Genomic DNA, 21150 nt, shown 5'->3' with positions numbered 1-21150 from the left:
TCAAAGCCCTGATAAGCATTTATACTTGGTCAATAAGCAGCCGCTCCCTTGACTGTTCTGCTTAAAAGATGATGATGGCCAAGATCTTTTAGTATTCAGATCTAGAGTAGAAATAAAGAGCTTAAACTATAATAAAATACAAAATATATTTTGTATAGTTTTGAAGAAATATAATCAAGAGAATAGTGTAACCAGAATGTACTAAATTACTCCACATGGTTTGATTCTCACATCAATTGCTTGCCAGCTCCGTTCCTTCATTTTCCCTCAACCCCTCACCAGTTGGGTGTGGTTATCCAGCACTGGATCTCTATACTGCCAACTCATTACAGAAACATATAAATATAGAAAATATGTGCAGGAGTAGGCCATTTGGCCTTCGAGCCTGCACCACCATTCAATATGATCATGGCTGATCTGATCATTCATTTCAGTACCCCATTCCTGCTTTCTCTCCATACCCCTTGATTCCTTTAGCCGTGAGGGCCACATCTAACTCCCTTTTGAATATATCCAACGAACTGGCCTCAACAACTTTCTGTGGAAGAGAATTCCACATGTCCACAACTCCGAGTGAAGAAGTTTCTCCTCATCTCGGTACCAAGTGGCTTACCCCTTATCCTTAGGCTGTGACCCCTGGTTCTGGACTTCCCCAATATCGGGAACATTTTTCCTGCATCTAACCTGTCCAATCCCGTCAGAATTTTATATGTTTCTATGAGATTTCCTCTCATTCTTCTAAATTCCACTGAATACAAGCCTAGTCAATCCAATCTTTCGTCATCCCAGGAATCAGTCCGGTGAACCTTCGCTGCACTCCCTCAATAGCAAGAATGTCCTTCCTCAGATTAGGAGACCAAAACTGTACACAATAGTCAAGATGTGGCCTTACCAAGGCCCTGTACAACTGTAATAAGACCTCCCTGTTCCTATACTCGAATCCTCTCACTATGAAGGCCAACATGCCATTTGCCTTCTTCAGCACTTGCTGTACCTGCATGCCAAACTTCAATGACTAATGTACCATGACACTCCGGTCTCGTTGCACCTCTCCCTTTACCAATCTGTCACCATTCATTCAGATAATAAATCAGCCCTCCTGTTTTTACCACCAAAGTGGATAACCTCACATTTATCCATGTTATACCGCTTCTGCCATGTATTTGCCCACTCACCTAACCTGTCCAAGTCACCCTGCATCCTCCTCACAGCTCACACTGCCACCCAGCTTAGTATCATCTGCAAACTTGGAGAGATTATATTCAATTCCTTCGATTAAATCATTAATGTATATTGTAAATAGCTGGGGTCCCAGCTCTGAGCCCTGTGGCACTCCACTAGTCACTGCCTGCCATTCTGAAAAGGACCAGTTTATTCAGACTCTCTGCTTCCTGTCTGCCAACCAGTTCTCTATCCACGTCAGTACATTATCCCCAATACCATGTGCTTTAATTTTGCACACTAATCTCTTATGTGGGACCTTGTCAAAAGCCTTTTGAAAGTCTAAATACACCATATTCACTGGCTCCCCCTTGTCCACTCTACTAGTTACATCCTCAAAAAATTCTAGAAGATTTGTCAAGCAAGATTTCCCTTTCATAAATCCATGTTGACTTGGACCAATCCTGTCACTGCTTTCCAAATGCGCTATTAAATCTTTAATAATTGATTCCAACATTTTCCCCACCACTGATGTCAGGCTGACCGGTCTGCAATTCCCTGTTTTCTCTCTCCTTCCTTTTTTTAAAAAAAAAGGTTACATTAGCTACCCTCCAGTACATAGGATCTGATCCAGAGTCTATAGAATGTTGGAAATTAACCACCAATGCATCCACTATTTCTAGGGCCACTTCCTTAAGTACTCTGGGATGCAGACCATCAGACTCTGAGGATTTATCGGCCTTCAATCCCATCAATTTCCCTAACACAATTTCCTGACTAATAAAGGATTTCCTTCAGTTCCTCCTTCTTGCTAGACCCTTGTTCCCCTAGTATTTCCCGAAGGTTATTTGTGTCTTCCTTTGTGAAGACAGAACCAAAGTATTTGTTCAATTGGTCTGCCATTTCTTTGTTCCCCATTATGAAGTCACCTGATTCTGACTGCAAGGGACCTACTTTTGTCTTCACTAATCTTTTTATCTTCACGTATTTGTAGAAGGTTTTACAGTCAGTTTTTATGTTCCATGCACGCTTAATCTCATATTCTATTTCCCCCCTCCTAATTAAACCCTTTGTCCTCCTCTGCTGAATTCTAAATTTCTCCCAGTCCTCAAATTTGCTGCTTTTTTGGCCAATTTATATGCCTCTTCCTTGGAGTTAACACTATCCCAAATTTCCCTTGTAAGCCACAGTTGAGCCACCTTCCCAGTTTTATCTTTACACCAGACAGGGATGTACAATTGTTGAAGTTCATCCATGTGATTTTTAAATGTCTGCCATTGCCTATCCACCGTCAATCGCCAGTCTATCCTAGCCAATTCACGTCTCATACCATCGAAGTTACCTTTCATTAAGTTCAGGACTCTAGTCTCTATTAACTGTGTCACTCTCCATCTTAAATGAAGAATTCTACCATATTATGGTCACTCTTCCTTAAGGGGCCTCGCCCAATAAGATTGCTAATTAATCCTCATTACACAACACCCAGTCTAGGATGGCCAGCTTTCAAGTTGGTTCCTCGACATATTGGTCTAGAAAACCATCCCTTATACACTCCAGGAAATCCTCCTCTACCATATTGCTTAGTCCAATCTATATGTAGATTTAAAAAGTCACCCATGATAACTGCTGTACCTTTATTGCACGCATCCCTAATTTCCTGTTTGATGCCATCCCCAACCTGGGGCTGCAATTCCTCTCGGACTCTCTTTTCCTTTTCCTAAGTTACAATCCGACATGTTGTTAGCCAGGGCTAAGATTTATGTCATTTACAGCAGGCACAGACTCTGCATTAAGATGGTAACGTTAGGTAACTCTTAACTTGGCAACTAAAGAATCAGGAAGCTGCTCTAACATAATTCTCAACAGAAAGAAGTTCTGATGATACGCACCTTACCAGCGAGATTATTCTTCTCCAACCCACAGCAACTTCACCCCTTTTATTACAAAACGAACCAGTTTTTGCATTCAAGAAGCCTAAAAATCTTCAGTTACTCCAAAGAATGCGTATAGTCTTAGACAACTGAACATATACATTTTTATACACTCGGCCAAACTCGCTCTTCTGAACTCAAAACAGACATGCACAGGAAGCACATAAAACGTCTCTGTCCTTTGTATATGGATCCATTGATGAATCTCATTTATCACGGCACAATGTCAAAAAGTCCTTATTTGCATACTTTAGAGAAAAGATATGACTGGTAAGAGGAAGTATTAAATGTTGGAAGATTATGTTTCATCATAAATATTTCATATTGGGGCATCAACATTTTTTCTCCACAGCTCCCTCATCAATCTATTTCATCCAAAAGTTGTAATATCTCTAATGCCGTTTCAATGTGCAGAATCAATTGATCAATGACTACAATTAGGTGTCAGCTTTGGCTTAGTTGGGAATCCCGTGGGAGGACAGGCGCACCAACGTTAGTGTTCTCGATCAGGCCAACATCGAAGCACTGACCACACTCGACCAGCTCTGTTGGGCAGGCCACATTGTCCGATGCCGGACACAAGACTCCCAAAGCAAGCACTCTACTCGGAACTCCTACACGGCAAGCGAGCCGCAGGTGGGCAGAGGAAATGTTTCAGGGACACCTTCAAAAGCCTCCTTGATAAAGTGCAGCATCTCCACCGACACCTGGGAACCCCTGGCCAAGACCACACTAAGTGGAGGAAGGCGCTGCGCACCTCGAGTCTCATCGCCGAGAACATGCAGAAAACAAGCACAGGCAGCGCAGAAGGAGCGTGCGGCAAACCAAACTCCCCACCCACCCTTCCTCCGACTGTCTGTCCCACTTGCGACAGAGACAATGACTGTTCAGTCACCTGAGAGCTCACTTTTGGAATAGAAGCAAATCGATTTTGAGGGACTGCCTATGATGGTGATGATGATGGAGTTGGTAGCACTCTTGCTCCAAATCTGAAGGGTGTATGATCAAGTCTCACTCCAGAGGCTCAAGCCAATCATCCAGGTTGACAGACCAGTGCAGTACTGAGCAAATGCTGCATTGTTGGAGGTGCAGTCGTTTAGATGAGAAGTTAAACCATGTGTCTTTTCAGGTGGACATTTAAGATCCTATATCATTATTCGAAGAGAAAGGGAGTTCTCCCAGCCTATATTATTCCTCAATGAACAATGCTAAAACACATAATCTGGTCATTTTCTCACTGCTGTTTGTGGGACCTTGCTGTGTGCTAATTGGCTGCCTCCGTTTCCCTACATTATAACAGTAACTATACCTCAAAAGAATGTCATCGGCTGTGAAGCACTCTAGGATGTCCTGAGGTCATGAAAGGTGCTATATAAATGCAAGCTCTTTCCTTTCTTTAAAATACAATCAAGGTACTGCTGAACATGTATAGCATGTGGAAGTACAGGCCATAAGGTCACTGGTCTGGGCAGACAAAGCAGAGCCAATTTCCCCCAACACAAAGACCGAGTATGCATTGTCAATTTCAGTAGGAAAGAAGCAATTACCTCAGACTTACTGACCTAATTACCTCAGACTTACTGGCACCAACTCGACTAATTAGGCATGAAAAGCAGGGTATAAAGATAGTCAGGTTCACACTGTCCATAGTGAGGACCTAGGAGTAACACTCGAAAGAAGTAAGCACCAGGGAAAAGACCCTTGACGGAACAGTGTTAGGCCAAAGCGAGGACCTAGGTGTAACACTCGGCAGAAGTAGGCATCAGGGAAGACACCTTTGACAGAATAGAGTTAGGACGGACTGATCTTCCGGGACCTATTGGGTAACTATAAAGTATAAGTGGTGAGTCTTGTACTTCTGTATTAAACGAACATTAATTGTACCGCCATTGTCTAGTGTGTCATTTGGTATTTAACTCAAGAACCGTCGCAGGCAACTACTAGTCACATGATTAGCAAAATTGCCATTCGAGCAACATGGCATGAAGACGACCATTTTGTACCAAGGCCACTGGTTTATGGGGATTATCGAAGTCAATTCAGGAATCTAGATTTTTACTGGAATTTTGGGAAAATAATGATCCATGATTCAATTAGTTTTCCATGAATGCCAAAGGTCAGTAGTGTTACTTCTAAGCAATAGTACCTCAAGTTCAGTTGGTAAGTGTTATGTATGTAAACCTGTAATTACCATATCTAACCACCAGAGGGCTTATCCCCAGAGTTCCAAGGGATCCCACAATCCCTTGGGAACACCTGTATATAAAAAGAGGCCTCACAGGCTGGAGAGGTACTCAGATCTGCAATAAAGGACTACGGTCACACTTATTTTGAGCTTGCAGAACCTAGTCTGACTCTTTATTCAAGACATAACAGTAAGTGCACTGCCTAATGTATGATCCCAAGGCAGTGCTCGGTTAGCTGCCCAAATGCAGTATACAATGCTCACAAACCACCTGTGGCAGTTATATGGCCAATTAAACATCTTTGATAGGGGTTTTAGAGCTTCATTACCCAAGTATTAATTTTATTTTAAAACCAGTAAGCCTCAGTTCCTTTTCAAATAAACGGCATTTTACATTCATCAGAATGATTTATGAAAAACCACACAATTCACAATACAGATTGAGGTTTTACAACCGATGTTTATTCAACCCAAGAGCATTTGAGCACCTTTCAGACAACTGTTGTCAGTATTACCAACCCCCACCACCTCATAAAATCAGGAGACAAACTCTTAAAAATCATGAGATTTGGTACAGAAATCATGAATTGCTACTTTTTTCCCCCGACCCAACCCCTCGCTGATCTTTGTTCCTGAACAGGAAGCACCTTCTGCGACCTTTGCTCCCAGACAGGAAGCACATTCAGCCGGCACTAACCAATTACTGACACAAGAACATGAGAAGTAGGACCTTGCGTAGGTGGATCGGTGTCCCTACTGTCACATCACTCGCAGGCCGATCTCGCTCTGCTTTTGACCATTACTCTTTCCGGAACACTAATCTAGACCCTTCAAAATCACAGAAAACAGGTTGGCCTCGAAATTCATCTCGGACGATGGCGCAAAACAGGCGGTATCGGACTGGGCCATTTTCTGCAGCGCCCGATATTCAGTTCCATTGTCTGCACTGGGGATTCAGTACACCCACTGAACAGGGGAAGGGGGACAAAAGCTGGCAGAGAAATAGCAACGCCAAATTCCCATGTAAAAAATCCCGCCAATGTCAAGATGCATGAAAATTGTCTCAATGTTTGCCCGATTGTTCTTTGTGTTCAGCTTTGGGTGATTGTAATGAGTCAGAATACATACAAAGTTGTATACAGAGGGTAACATTCCATGCAATTCAGTTTTAAGAAGAAGAATTTGCAGTGGTTATTATAGTTATAAATAAGTGCGTCCACACATTCACATTGATTCAACAAGATGTTCAAAGATGCATGCATTGCGAATAAATGAGATATTGCATCTAGCTGTGGATGTATGTATCTTTGCATTACAGCAGTGAATACACTCCAAAAATAAGTACTTCATTGGCTGTAAAGCCCTTAGACATCCGGTGGTCGTAAAGACGCTATATAAATCTAAGTTGTTCTTTTAGTGCTCATCAGGACTACGCGCCCAATTTAAACAGGCATGCGTGCAAACCCAGTCTGAAGAAGGAATAAAGTTTTGTTCTATACGATTACTAACTTTCCCCAAGATGTCTCATTCCGAATCAAACCCTTTGCAGTCCAAAGTTTAGATGATGTAATGGGATCTGGAGACTGAGATGAAAGGGATAGACTGAGAAGTGCTTCACGCACAGTCTGATAATCACAAACACTCCAGAGACCAGCGATTAGAATCAGATAAAACATCAGACACGCAGGAAGTCTGGCATGGTTCATTGCTTTGTCAGACTGCAGCTTGGCACCAGAAAAGCGATCGCATCAAAAAAAGTCAACTTTTGAGGTACACAGCAACATTAAAAAAGGAAAAAAGACTTGGATTTATATAGTGCCTTTCACGTCCACTGGACATCTCAAACCGCTTTGCAGCCAGTTAAGTAAATTTGGAGTGTAGTCACTGTTGTAATGGAGGAAATGCAGCAGCCAATCTGCGCACAGCAAGCTCCCACAAACAGCAATGTGATAATGACCAGATCATTATTGATTGAAGGATAAATTTTAGCCAAGACACCAGGGATAACTTCCCCACTCTTCTTTGAAATAGTGCCTTGGGATCTTTTACATTCACTTGAGAGCAGATGGGGCATCGGTTTAACATCTCATCTGAAAGATGGCACCTCCAACAGTGCAGCGGTCCTTCAGCACTGCACTGGAGTGTCAGCCTAGATTTTTTTGTGTTCAAGTCCTGGAGTGGGACTTGAACCCACAACCTTCTGACTCAGGAGGCGAGTGTGCTACCCACTGAGCCACAGCTGACACTGTGGGGGTCTGCAATCCAACTCTGTGGTTGGTACTGTACCCATTTAAATGCTCAAGGACTACACCAGCCTTTAATCGCACAGTGATCCGGCGCCACTCCACACCCCCACCCCCCCAAACTCCATTGAGAACCTCTGACCCAACCCATATGTCCCCAGCAGCCAATCACAGGAGGCGGTAGCAAAGATTCATACAGCCGGGGGGAAAAAATGATGATTTATTGGAAGTGAATTATGAGATCGTGAGTTGGGAGAATTTACTTTCTTTTTTTTTTAAATCGCATGACTTGCAATTAAATCGCAAGAGTTGGCATTACTGTGTTATCCAGCGCTACAATTTATTTCATTCACACCAGGTGAAGACTTTGCATTAAGTTGAAGAGAGGGTGCAACGAAGGTTCACCAGACTGATTCCCGGATGGCAAGGACTGACATATGAGGAGAGACTGGATCAACTGGGCCTTTATACACTGGAGTTTAGAAGGATGAGAGGGGATCTCATAGAAACATAAGATTCTGACAGGACGGAATAGGTTAGATGCGGATAGAATGTTCCCGATATTGGGGAAGTCCAGAACCATGGGACATAGTCTTAGGATAAGGGGTAGGTCACTTAGGACTGAGATGAGGAGAAACTTCTTCACTCAGAGAGTTGTTAACCTGTGGAATTCCCTGCCGCAGAGAGTTGTTGATGCCAGTTCATTGGATATATTCAAGAGGGAGTTAGATATGGCATTTAAAGCTAAGGGGGATCAAGGGGTATGGAGAGAAAGCAGGAAAGGGATACTGAGGGAATGATCAGCCATGATCTTATTGAATGGTGGTGCAGGCTCGAAGGGTCGAATGGCCAACTCCTGCACCTATTTTCTGTTTCTATGTACCTCTTAACTAGGCAGCCAAAGAAACAGGAAGTTGCCTTAACATAATTCTCAACAAAAATAAAATTCTGATGATATACAACTTAACCAGTAAGGTTATTATTCTCCAACCCACGGCAACTTCACCTATAGTTTTGTAAGCAAACCAGCACCCAATCAGCACACAGCAAGGTCCCGCAATCAGCAAATTAAATAATGTACCAGTTAATCTGCTCTGGGGTTTGTTAAGAGATGAATGTTGGTAAGGATATCAGAACAACCTACCCTTCTTTGGACAGAGCTGTGGGGCCAAATTTTAATTTGAACCACAACATCTAAAAGTTTAATTTGTTTAAGTTTGTCGGTTTTAGTGCCCCCCCGCCCCCCCCCCCCCCTTTTAGCCAGGAGGTACTTGTATAATTTGTGTTTTTGGTGCCCTTACAAAAAAAAACAAGGGGCTATTTGGTTGAAAGCTTTTGGAATGTGACCCCCCCCCCCCCCACCCCACCCCTTAACCAGAGGGCACTTGTTTACAGATACAACAAAAATAGTTGTGGGATCTTTTACATTTATCCGAATTAGCAAAAACAGCTGCGGTTTAACATCTCATCTGAAAGATTGCATTTCTAAAATGGCAGCTCTCCTCAGTACCGCACTGAAGTCAGGTTATACCAAAGTCATTGTAGAAATGTGGCACATTATGCTGAAGTAGGAGCCGTCAAAGTTTTATAAACAGGATACTGTAAAAAGTCGCTATGCTATAGATACTAGGTCCATCATTAAAACACATCAGATGGAGATAAGAGTCTGGTTTGACTGGAATTATTTATCTTGCCTGAACTCGGGCAGGTCTGCCGATCTCAGCAAGAAAATATGCATTTTTTAAAAATTAAGCATTTAAGAGATAGCAAGCATAGTGAATGGAGACAAAGATACCTAGATCCATGATGTATCTGCACCCCAAATAGCAACTAAATGACAACTGTCTTATCAGGCCACAAGTAGAGATGTAAGCCTATGTCCCATGTAATTCTGTTCATCATTTGTTTCCAAGTTAAAAATGAATCTGGATGTGGGTTGGGAGAGTTGAGCTCAGGTTCAATTGTCCATTCTATTTCAAAGCATTACCATCAATTTACGAATATATCGTGTTACATTACTTCTACATTGATCTTGGTACGGTCACTGTAATGGCAGGTGGTGATTAAACTTGCAATGATATCTGTAACTTAGCAAACTTCAAGAAAAACTATGATCTCGTAAAATGGTTTCATTTATATCAATCCATACTGGAAATTGGAGCGTTCATGCAACCAGGTATCCAATTGTTAGTACACACGCTGACAGAATGGCCAGTTGCAACACTTAATGTGGATTCTGGCACCTTAATTGAGTGGGTCGTCTGCTCCGACATGCTGGAGAAATGACTGCAGCCCAGTCTAGAAAACACAACTTTTACTTCACAGACAAATGTTATAAAATAGAATTGTAAGGGATTTAGAAGACATTTCTTCTGAAAATAAATAATCCATTTTATGATAACACATCTGCCATCCCTCACACGTATTATAGCATGGAACAACACCATTAAGCATCAATATTTAGTAAATGTTGAATAGATATATAACATTATAGAGGTATAAGGTGGATAGTACGCGATCATTCATTAATGAGCTGGATTAATGAACAATGAAGCCAGAGTGAAAAAAGTATGTTTCTCATGAATTGTCTTTGGCTTTTAATTTACTTTTTTAATTGAATTGACGAGGGATTCTAGTTCCCGATTTACTGAGCACTGAATTTGTCACCGTGCCATTTTCTATTTCTATCCCATTTACACATCTTCCCCTTTTTTATGGTTTACTTTTTATAAACAAGTTTCTGGTTTTTGACCCCATCGCCTTTTAACAAATTTGTTTTTGTCATAATAGAACAACGACAAAAGAACAGATATTTACAGAGTTTAATGGGAAAAGATCAAAATATTGAAAATGTGGATTACTATATTAAAGAGCTTTAACTTTAAAACACTATTTTAAAAAAGGAACCACAGAAACGTCCCCCTAATTTGTTTTGGGTGCGTGGTCCCTTTAACAAGCTGCGCGGCCCATTCAAAAGCCGTGCGCGAAATCTCCTGTTTGAAAAGCTGGTCGCAGGTTGCGCGGGACCTCCAGACAGCTGCACGGGTGCGTGGCCGGATGTTGATCCTCAGTAGAGAATGTGTTCATTCACCCCCGTAATAAAAATCTGGGTAACTGTTTTTCCCAGGTTTGTCAGATTAGGTTGCAGAAACAGAATACTTGGAGGGATGTATACTGCTCCACTCCAAAGCCATGGCAACAAGGCAGAAGCACTCAATCCTTGGCCTTTCATGACACATCAGTACCAAAATGCAACTCAGGCATTAAATTTTATATTAATATATATATATCAAAAAAAAGTGTTAAAACCACCCTGACTATTTTAATTTATAATGTTCAGCTTTGCTCTGCAAATTCACAACTTGCAGCCTCAACACCTAATAAAGAAGTGACATAATAGAGACAAGTGCTGCTGCAATATCAGAGGAGATATTTTGCTTAAAGACTATAGTGTTGTACTCTGTACATATGCTTAAAGGAGCAGCATGCTTTCAACAGGATTTGTTCCTGTTATATTGCAAATAACATTCTGAATTAAATATACAAAATAAGTAATCGATTGGCTAAGTGTCTTGCTCCGTTCCATTTGCTTATTTTCTCCTATTTTCATTCACCAGGCTACACAATATCTTACTTCCCAATTCCATTCGATTAAAAAATTCTGCCCAATCACATTCCAGCAGTAAAATAAAATCTCTAGGTAACAGCTGCCATGCCAGTTCTCCACAACATACTCCTAAAATTAACAGTTATCGTGCAACTTTCATCCTCAATGTGACAAACTATTCTACGGCACTAAGAGGAACTGAACACTTGGGGTCAGATGTGGTGCCCAAAGGCACAGTTGACCGCGTAGATTTTGATGAGCCTTTGACAGCGAGGAAAGAAGAAGTGACAGAATGAGGAGCTTTGGGAAGGGAATTCCAGAATGCTGAGGCTTTGGCTTTGACAGTGCAGTGGGATGCCTGTCGGTGAGAACATGCATGGAAGGCCATAGCTGGAGGAACACAGAGTGCAGGTTGGGGGCATAGGACGGGAGAAAGTTGAAGCGGTATGGTGGGGCATTGCTATTCAGGGATTTCTAGACAACAAGGAGAATTTTGAAATAAATATGCTGGAGAATGGCAAGCCAGAGGAGGTAGGGGTGATAGGGACTTAGAGCAGGATAGAAGGCCAATGGCAGTCTCGTGGCACTATTTTGAAGAGCTGGGGAGTTATCCCTTGTGTCCTGGACAATATTTATCCCTCAATCAACATCACAAAAACAGGTTATCTGGTTATTATCACATTGTAGCTTGTGGCAGCTTGCTGTGTGAAAATTGGCTGCTGTGACTCCTACATTAAAACAGTATCTAATCTTCAAAGTACTTCATTGGCTATAAAGCGCTTTGGGATGTCATGAGGTTGTGAAACGCGCTATATAAATGTAAGTCTTTTTCTTTATTTGGAGCTTTTGAAGTGTGGAGCATGGTCGTATACCAGGAAAACATTAGAAAGATCAAGCTTCGACATGACAAGGAGATAGGCAACAGTACTTTTTTTTTTAAAAAGCACAAGCGTACTCATAAACTTACCATCCCATCTTCCAAATGCTCCGACAATTACACCCACCCATCTCACTCAGCCTCACAAGCATCCCCAACCTCATGTACATCCTCTCCCCAATGATCTAAACCAAAAACAATCACGCTATATGGCTCACTGCAACGAGGGAGGTATACAACATGGCCGTGCAATTAAACTGCAACGCCCAGAGGACACTGTGCAGCCTGAAACTCTGGACATCCCAGAGCAGGCCCAAACCCAACACTTTACCGCAGCCTCTGAAATAAGCCCCCTGCGATGCTGCTCTCCGATCTTGAATTCTAATGCTCTCGCTGTTGCAACCTCTGCACCACTTCCTACTCCAGCCTCAGGCCGTATGCCAGCCCTGGACTTCACCACTCACTCCCATCCTTCCTTCTTTCTGTTCCTCCCAGCCAAACCCAAAGTGCACCGCAGACTTTGCTGCTCACTCCTTCATATTCAAAATATAATAATTGGTATCTTGATTGCTAAAATAAAAAGGTTTGGGGCATAATTGATGCTGCTGTGGAACAAGTATATAATTTATAATGTATGCATAGATGAATACAAAGATAAATGTAATTTTATGCAACTAAACAGATTTTAAAACAGAAGAAATTAACAGTAATGGCACAGTACAAAAGTGAACCAAATATTAAATAATTTTAAAAAAAATTGATGAGAGTAAATGTCCTGCAGCTTCGCTTCTGCCTTGTTTTATAAGGGCAGAAGTCTTGCATCATGCTGAGGTGCATCGGTGGCCAGATAAGACCATGAAATATAACTACTAACTAGCAGAGGAACTACTAATTAGCAGAGGCGGAGATCAATTGATAAAATACTGTTTGCTCAAAGAACACTGCAGATTGGAATATGCTTCTGGGTTTCATACTGCAGATCAGAAGTACCAACAATATTGTTTTGCACCTGTCACAAGGTTTGGCATCTGGAGTGCAGGGAGTGTGAGCACTCTATGTAACTTCCTAATATATTACCAGAAGATCACCATTGGTGTTTGAGGTGTCTACTGTATATGGTCCACGTCTCTGAGCCACACAGAAAGGTGGGTGTCACTACAGCCCTGTAGACCATAAGCTTGGTGCCAGATTTGAGGGCCTGATCCTCGAACACTCTCTTACTCAGGCGACCGAAAGCTGGGCTGGTGCACTGGAGGCGGTGTTGGACCTCGTCGTCGATGTCTGCTCTTGCTCATAGTAGGCTCCCGAGGTATGGAAAGTGGTCTACATTGTCCAAGGCCGTGCCACGGATTTTGATGACCGGGTGCAGGGGGGGGGCAGCGATGTGTGGCAGGGTCAGGTTGGTGGAGGACCTGTGTCTTACGGATGTTGTGTAAGGCCTATGCTTTCGTACGCCTCGGTGAAGATGTTGATGATAGCTTGGAGTTCAGCCTCGGAATCACTCAAATCGCTTGAGAAATACCACCGACGATGTCTCCGCAAAATTGGGGGTAGTGTGCTGACGTGGATTGAGAACTGGTTGGCAGACGGGAAGCAAAAAGTAGGAGTAAATGGGTACTTTTCAGAATGGCAGGCAGTGACTAGTGGGGTACCACAAGGTTCTGTGCTGGGGCCCCAGCTGTTTACATTGTACATTAATGATTTAGACGAAGGGATTAAATGTAGTATCTCCAAATTTGCGGATGACACTAAGTTGGGTGGCAGTGTGAGCTGCGAGGAGGATGCCATGAGGCTGCAGGGTGACTTGGATAGGTTAGATGAGTGGGCAAATGCATGGGAGATGAAGTATAATGTGGATAAATGTGAGGTTATCCACTTTGGTGGTAAAAACAGAGAGACAGACTATTATCTGAATGGTGACAGATTAGGAAAAGGGGAGGTGCAACGAGACCTGGGTTTCATGGTACATCAGTCATTGAAGGTTAGCATGCAGGTACAGCAGCTGGTTAAGCAAGCAAATGGCATGTTGGCCTTCATAGCGAGGGGATTTGAGTACAGGGGCAGGGAGGTGTTACTACAGTTGTACAGGGCCTTGGTGAGGCCACACCTGGAGTATTGTGTACAGTTTTGGTCTCCTAACTTGAGGAAGGACATTCTTGCTATTGAGGGAGTGCAGCGAAGGTTCACCAGACTGATTCCCGGGATGGTGGGACTGACATATCAAGAAAGACTGGATCAACTGGGCTTGTATTCACCAGAGTTCAAAAGAATGAGAGGGGATCTCATAGAAACGTTTAAAATTCTGATGGGTTTAGACAGGTTAGATGCAAGAAGAATGTTCCCAATGTTGGGGAAGTCCAGAACCAGGGGTCACATTCTAAGGATAAGGGGTAAGTCATTTAGGACCGAGATGAGGAGAAACTTCTTCACCCAGAGAGTGGTGAACCTGTGGAATTCTCTACCACAGGAAGTTGTTGAGGCCAATTCACTAAATATATTCAAAAAGGAGTTAGATGTAGTCCTTACTACTAGGGGGATCAAGGGGTATGGCGAGAAAGCAGGAATGGGGTACTAAAGTTGCATGTTCAGCCATGAACTCATTGAATGGCGGTGCAGGCTCGAAGGGCCGAATGGCCTAGTCCTGCACCTATTTTCTATGTATCAATGTTAAATCCCCTGGGAGGATAGATGCACCAACATCAGTGTTCTCGATCAGGCCAACATCCCCAGCATCGAAGCACTGACCACACTCAACCAGCTCTGTTGGGGGGGGCCACATTGGGCGTGCGGACAACACAAGACTCCCAAAGCAAGTGCTCTACTCGGAACTCTTAGATGGCAGGTGATCCCTCAGTGGGCAGAGGAAACCTTTCAAGGATACCCTCAAAGCCTCCTTGATAAATTGCAACATTCCCACGGACACCAGGGTGTCCCTGGCCAAAGACCGCCCTAAGTGGAGGAAAAGCAACCGGGAGGGCGCCGAGAACCTCGAGTCTCATCACCGAGAGCATGCAGAAAACAAGCGCAGGCAGCGGAAGAAGCGTGTGGCAAACCAGACTCCCCACCCACCCTTTCCTCCAACGCCTGTCTGTCCCACCTGTGACAGATACTGTAATTCCCATATTGGACTGGACAGCCACCTGAAAACTCAGAGTGGAAACAAGTCTTCCTCGATTTCGAGGGACACCTATGATGATGATTGGTGTTTCTCACCAAGTCAGAAGGCAGTTTTCTAAGGACAGGAGTATGAAGGGTCAGATTTTGTTGAACAAATGAAGGCATCTGAACGACGCATGCCATTATTGATGCGTAAATCGGCCAGTAACTGGTAACGAGCAAGAGATACCCTGTGAATTGTGATTCGCCACAAGTTGCTGGCCAATTTGCGCTGCTCTGCCATTAACGTCATGAAAACAGCATCTTGCACTTAACTGCCGCATGATTAACATAAGTTGCTGCTGCATCATCATCATCATCGGCAGTCCTTCGGAATCAAGGAAGATTTGCTTCTACTCTAAAAATGAGTCCTTAGGTGGCTGAGCAGTCCAATACGAGAACTACAGTCCCGGTCACAGGTGGGACAGATAGTCATTAAGGGAAGGGGTGGGTGGGACTGATTTGCCGCACGCTCTTTCCGCTGCCTGTGCTTGATTTCTGCATGCTCTCGCGACGAGACTTGAGATGCTCAACGCCCTCCTGGATGCACTTCCTCCACTCAGGGCGGTCTTTGGCCCAGGGACTCCCAGTGTCAGTGGGGATGTCGCACTTTATCAGGGAGGCTTTGAGGGTGTCCTTGTAACGTTTCCTCTGCCCACCTTTGGCTTGTTTGCAGTGAAGGAGTTCCGAGTAGAGCGCTTGCTTTGGGATTCTCCTGTCTGGCATGCGAACAATGTGGCCTGCCCAGTGGAGCTGATCAAGTGTGGTCAGTGCTTCAATGCTGGGGATGTTGGCCTGGTCGAGGACGCCAACATTGGTGCGTCTGTCCTCCCAGGGGATTTGCAGGGACATTGTTGGTGGTATTTCTCCAGCGACTTGAGGTGTCTACTGGATATGGTCCACGTTTCTGCATTTGCACAATGATTGACCATTAAACTCGCCACAGAAAGTGAAGTCTAGCAATTATCAACGCAAGTATCCTATTAACATTGTGATCATTGTTAATGACTGCCAATCGACCTCACTTGCCTAGAAAGTACACAATATAAGTGTGGAGTCTCCCATTCCTCTAGGTTGAGAAGTGTTTTAGAAGCTTTTAAAAAATGTCAAATTCCAAATTTAAAAAAATCTTTTATCTTACTTTTTCTTTGTCTCTTTTTTCATCCAATCTTTTTTTCTCTTTCTCTACCTGATTTGGCATTGAATTCACCCACTCTAATTCACCCTCTTTCTCAGTCCCTCTGTTGATTATTTCTCAATCCTGTAATCTCATTGGTTGAGATACACGTCTGTCCCATTGTTCACCAAGGTCCCAGATGCCCCATTGCCCTTGCCACACTATTATCAACTCGCACTTTGCGGACAAAAATTTTTTTTAAAACTTAAACATGCAATTGTAAGTCTAACTAACGGGGCACACCATGAGATGTAATGCGCAATGTATTATTCTGCTGCTAAAGTGCAGCAGTCACCCCTTAAGCCACAGAGTCTTATTGTTGTTAAATAAATACTGGATTGGGTCAATCAGAATTAAATTGCTCTTCAGGCTGTGCAGGTGACAATCCACGATAAATGCCTGGCTTTTTCTCTCCACCCACAGACGTTGCAGCCATTTTGATTCTTGCATCACTAAATGTATTTTCAGTCGCTGTGGGAGTTTTCCCTGCACATTCCAAATAACTGACTTGCTTGCTTTACACTTTTTTTTTGAACGTATGTCAGACATAGTCGTGCACTGGATGTACTATTTCATGACTTACATGGATGGTGAGGAAGCAGAATGTAAATAATTAGAACATTCGAGTTGATATTTAATATTTTAAACCTCATGGGGGCCTGGAGCACAGCTTGTTCATTACAATGCAAGTTTCCTAGGCAACCTGAATGACAAAGAGAGATGTAATATACCCACTTGACTGTAGCAAAGAGAGGGAAATAAATTATTTGGTTCAAATGCAGAGGGATAAAGTAAAAAATAGAGGTTATGATGTTGTTGCATATACATTGGTCATACTGCATCTGGACCACTGGATGTAATTCTGGTCAGCAATTTATAGAAAATATATTATTCTCCTGGGGAGAGTTTAAGAGGTGACCAACAGAGTTACGTCAAGTTTACAACCCAGAAACAGGATATTTGGCCCAACTAGTCTATCCCGGTGTTTATGTTCCACATGAGCCTCCTCTGTCCCATCTTCATCTAATCCTATCCGCATACCCTTCTATTTCTTTTTCCCTCGTGTGCTTATCTCGCTTCCTCTTAAATGCATCTACACTATTTGCCTCAACCATTCCTTGTGATAGCACGTTTCACATTTCTCCCACACTTTGGGTAAAGAGGTTTCTTCTGGGGTGAGCAAATGAAGATTATTCTGGGTATCGGGAATTTGAGGAAATGAGTTAGGGAAATTGGGTTTGTTTTCTTCGGAAAATATTATGAAGGGAATTGATGAAGCTGAACCAGGTGACTTGTGACAAGTGTAAAACAACATGCAGAGGACATCAATCGAAAATAACTAAATTAGTAGTATGAATGGATGACGGGCAGAAGATGATCTTTGTAAGGTTGATACATTTATGGAATAAGCTGAGAGAAAAGGTTGTGTCAGCAGATGTTCTAAATGAACTTGAAGAGCAATTGGTTGCTTTCTTGTGGGATCTAGCAAAAAGTAGTACTTTCCGGTGTCCCAAATATTTTAATGCACAATATGACCTAGAGAGATAAATGACACCCGAATAGTTGTTAGAAATTCACAGTTTGGATTGTGGAGGTACATATAAATTTCACAAGCTTTTGTTGAAATGAGAACGAGGTCTCGTCCGTCAACTTTTGAGCTCTGATATGGAACATTCTGAAGAGGGGTTACACCGCAAACATTAACTTGTCTTTTCTTTTTACTGCTGCTGACTGACATGTGAAGTTCCAGCATTTCCTTTATTTATTTATGTTCCATAACTTGTCTGGGGGCAGCTCAGCATTCATTACTTTTGGCAATTATAAAGAATGTAGAGCAGAGCATTTAATGTAACAGTCATGTGACATTTTCTAATTAAACTTTCATAAATGTAGGTTACATGAACCCAAATCCTTGTCTGTACACAATATTAAATTTGGAGCTGATTGAGTAATTTCCCTGCCCCAAGTGATTTTTTTTAATATTAAACTGTCTCTTGATTTTGATTACAGAACTCCCTTGTGGAATTTCAGGAAGTCTGCATGGAGTCAACAAATTGTGGCTGATGACATCATTCAGAATATCCCTTCGGCGTGTCAAATCCAGAGGAAAGTGAGCTGAAACCAGTTATGATGGAGTTTTTTTTTTAAGTTGCTGTTGATGCTTAATCCAGGTCAAACATTGCATAGATCAGATACAGAATACACCTCTACAGTGTCAATATGAATGAACATTAACCATCTTTGTGGCTTTCTGACTTTGTTTAGGATTCTGCATTCACAAGCAAGTTCATTTAATTCAAACTCTATTTTCACACTGTACTCTCAAAACTCTGAACTAGATCAAACATTCTTGATCTGAACATCCACATCAATTCAACAGCACATAGAGCAAATGGTCAGGGCATTGCTAAATTTCACACATTTACAATAGTCACTGACTGCTTCTGTCCACACCTAAACTCACAATCCCACATATATAACAGGCCATTCAGCCCAACAGGTCCATGCTGGTCAAAGTAACTGACCTAGTATTTCCTCTACTATTTCAGTATTGGTGAAAAATTTTACATTGTATAAAGCAAAACATTTTTTGTTTTAAGACCGACTCATGTAAATCAGCATGTTGCAGGAGCTCTGGTTCTCCCTACCCTTTTAATGTTGCACCATTATATCACAGTAAAGGCATTTCATGCAGTGAAAAATACACTAGATCTATGTCAAATTGAAATGTCATCCATTTTGTGCACTGAAAGTGGTATGTTCCACACTGCTAATCAGTTTCAAAAGATGGGCAAATTTTGTGCCGTGGGATCTCATCCACGAGGAACTAGCGACTGGCCAAGCACATTTAACATAGGAACCTGTATAAAGACTGGGAAGCAGATTTTCATCCAATGGGCAAACTGGGTTTGAACAAGAACCCCAGTGACAAAAGTACAGTGTTGTAACCCAATCCACTCTCCACCATTTCAACTTTTAGACAGCATCATACACACTCAGTTAGCCCTGGGTTTTTTTTTGTAAACTTTCAGTGCAGCAATACAATGGGTTATTATCGAACAAATGCAGAGGATGTTTCCTCTCGTGGAGAATCTAGAACTAGGGGGCATAGTTTCAAAATAAGGGGTCACCCATTTAAAACGGAGATGAGGAGGAATTTCTTCTCTCTGAGGGTTGTGAATCTTTGGAATTCTCTACCCCAGAGAGCTGTGGAGACTGGGTCATTGAATAAATTTAAAGGTGGAGAATTTTGAAAGATAAGGGAGTCAAGGGTTATGGGGAGCAGGCGGAGAAGTGGAGTTGAGGCCAGGATCAGATCAGCCATGATCTTATTGAATGGCAGAGTAGCCTCGAGGGGCCAAATGGCTTACTCCTGTTCCTATTTCTTACATATATTTCCTAAATAGCACACCCCACCTTTTTGGGAAAAAAAACATGATCTGATAATCCTCAAGTCAAGTTTACCCTTTCTTTAATTCCATCTTTATCCAATTACCCATGACCAAAATGAGAGTTAAAATCCTGCTTTTCTGCCAGACTTTCCATAACCGCATCGTTGCTGCTTCTGTCCCAAGGTGTGTGTGTGTGTGTGTGTGTTGGTCTCTGCAGCACCAGCTCTCCCAGCCTTGGGCGCACCCGACCGCAAACAACTCACCCAGTTCCTCCAATTCGTCGGCGCCCGCGTTCGGCCGGCCTGCCTGAGGGCTGACTGCATAGAGCGAGTGGGAACTTCTCCTTCTCAAAAGTTTGCTGATCGTCTCTCCGGGGCCCGACTTCCTCATTTCAAAACAGCTGAGACGAGGAGGAGATGGTGGTGGTGATGATGATGATGACGAGCCGAGCTCCTCATGGCGTCAAAAGTGCCGAGTATCGAGGCTGGGCTAGGCTGGGCGCAGCCTGCAGTCCCGGGGCTGCTCCCTCTCTCTCTCTCTCTGTGTATGTGCCTCCTCCCTGCGCTCGCTCACTCGCTGGCCGGCCCCCGGATCCGCACCTCCAGCGGTAACCCTGGCAACGGCGCACACCGCATTCCACCGCACGCGCGGGCAGGTTGGACAGGTGCAACCGGAATTTAAGCTGCTCTTCGCTGCGTTCTCCGGGGCGAAAGGAATTGGTTGCGTGGGAACCGGCTCTCACCTCACGGGTTTGGAATGACAAATATTTTAGTCCACAAATGCAACATGCTTTTTTGTTAAAAATCAGATATTTGCAACATGTGGCTCAGTCAGAAGGTCGTGTATTCAAATTCCTCCACTCCACAGATTTGGGGGTCTGAAATTGCCCCCCCTCCTTAGGCCTCATCGACCGGGTGGGCGGACCCATCCGAAATTGCTCCCCAAGCCAGAAACAGTGGGAACAGGTTTCCCCGCCGCCCTTCCTGTCGCCCCGTCGGGCTTGCGCGGATCCCACCCACCCACCTCCCCCCCGCAATCACCGACCGGCGGTGAACCCCTTACCGACCCCGTGGGAAATTGCGGTGCCGGTTGGTGCCACTGGCAGCTTCTCCCTGCGATGCTGACGACTCGTTGGGGTGGTCGACCCGACCAAAGGGCACATCTGCCCCTCAACACCACCCCGACTGGAAATGCACAACAAAGAACTGAATATCGGCACACGATCCGCCCCAATAAAAAACTTCAACATCGGTACGTGCGCTTACTTTCTGGGGGGGCAATTTCAGCCCCTTGAGCACAAAAAAATCTAGGCTGACACTCCTAGTACAGTGCTGAGGGAGCGCTACACTGTCGGAGGTGCCGCCTTTCGGATGAGGTGTTACACCGAGGCCCCGTCTGCTCTTTTCGGTGGATGTAAATGA

General features: G+C 43.4%; 1 protein-coding gene across 2 annotated transcripts in view; it reads right to left on the bottom strand.

Moving 5' to 3' along the window:
• Positions 1–20409, bottom strand: part of LOC139228265 (SH3 and multiple ankyrin repeat domains protein 2-like) — a 57812-nt gene extending 37403 nt beyond the window's left edge. The window contains exon 1 of one of the 2 annotated variants that reach the window (XM_070859445.1): positions 19993–20409. In XM_070859445.1, the coding sequence (XP_070715546.1) occupies positions 19993–20119 (127 nt within the window). In that variant the 5' untranslated portion in view covers positions 20120–20409. The remainder of the gene's footprint in view (positions 1–19992) is intronic. The other variant, XM_070859447.1, reaches the window with a different exon arrangement.
• Between the last annotated feature and the right edge of the window lie 741 nt (positions 20410–21150).

The sequence above is a fragment of the Pristiophorus japonicus genome, chromosome 17 (genome assembly GCF_044704955.1).
Source record: "Pristiophorus japonicus isolate sPriJap1 chromosome 17, sPriJap1.hap1, whole genome shotgun sequence".
NCBI lineage: Eukaryota > Metazoa > Chordata > Chondrichthyes > Pristiophoridae > Pristiophorus > Pristiophorus japonicus.
This window is presented reverse-complemented; position numbering and strand designations above follow the sequence as displayed.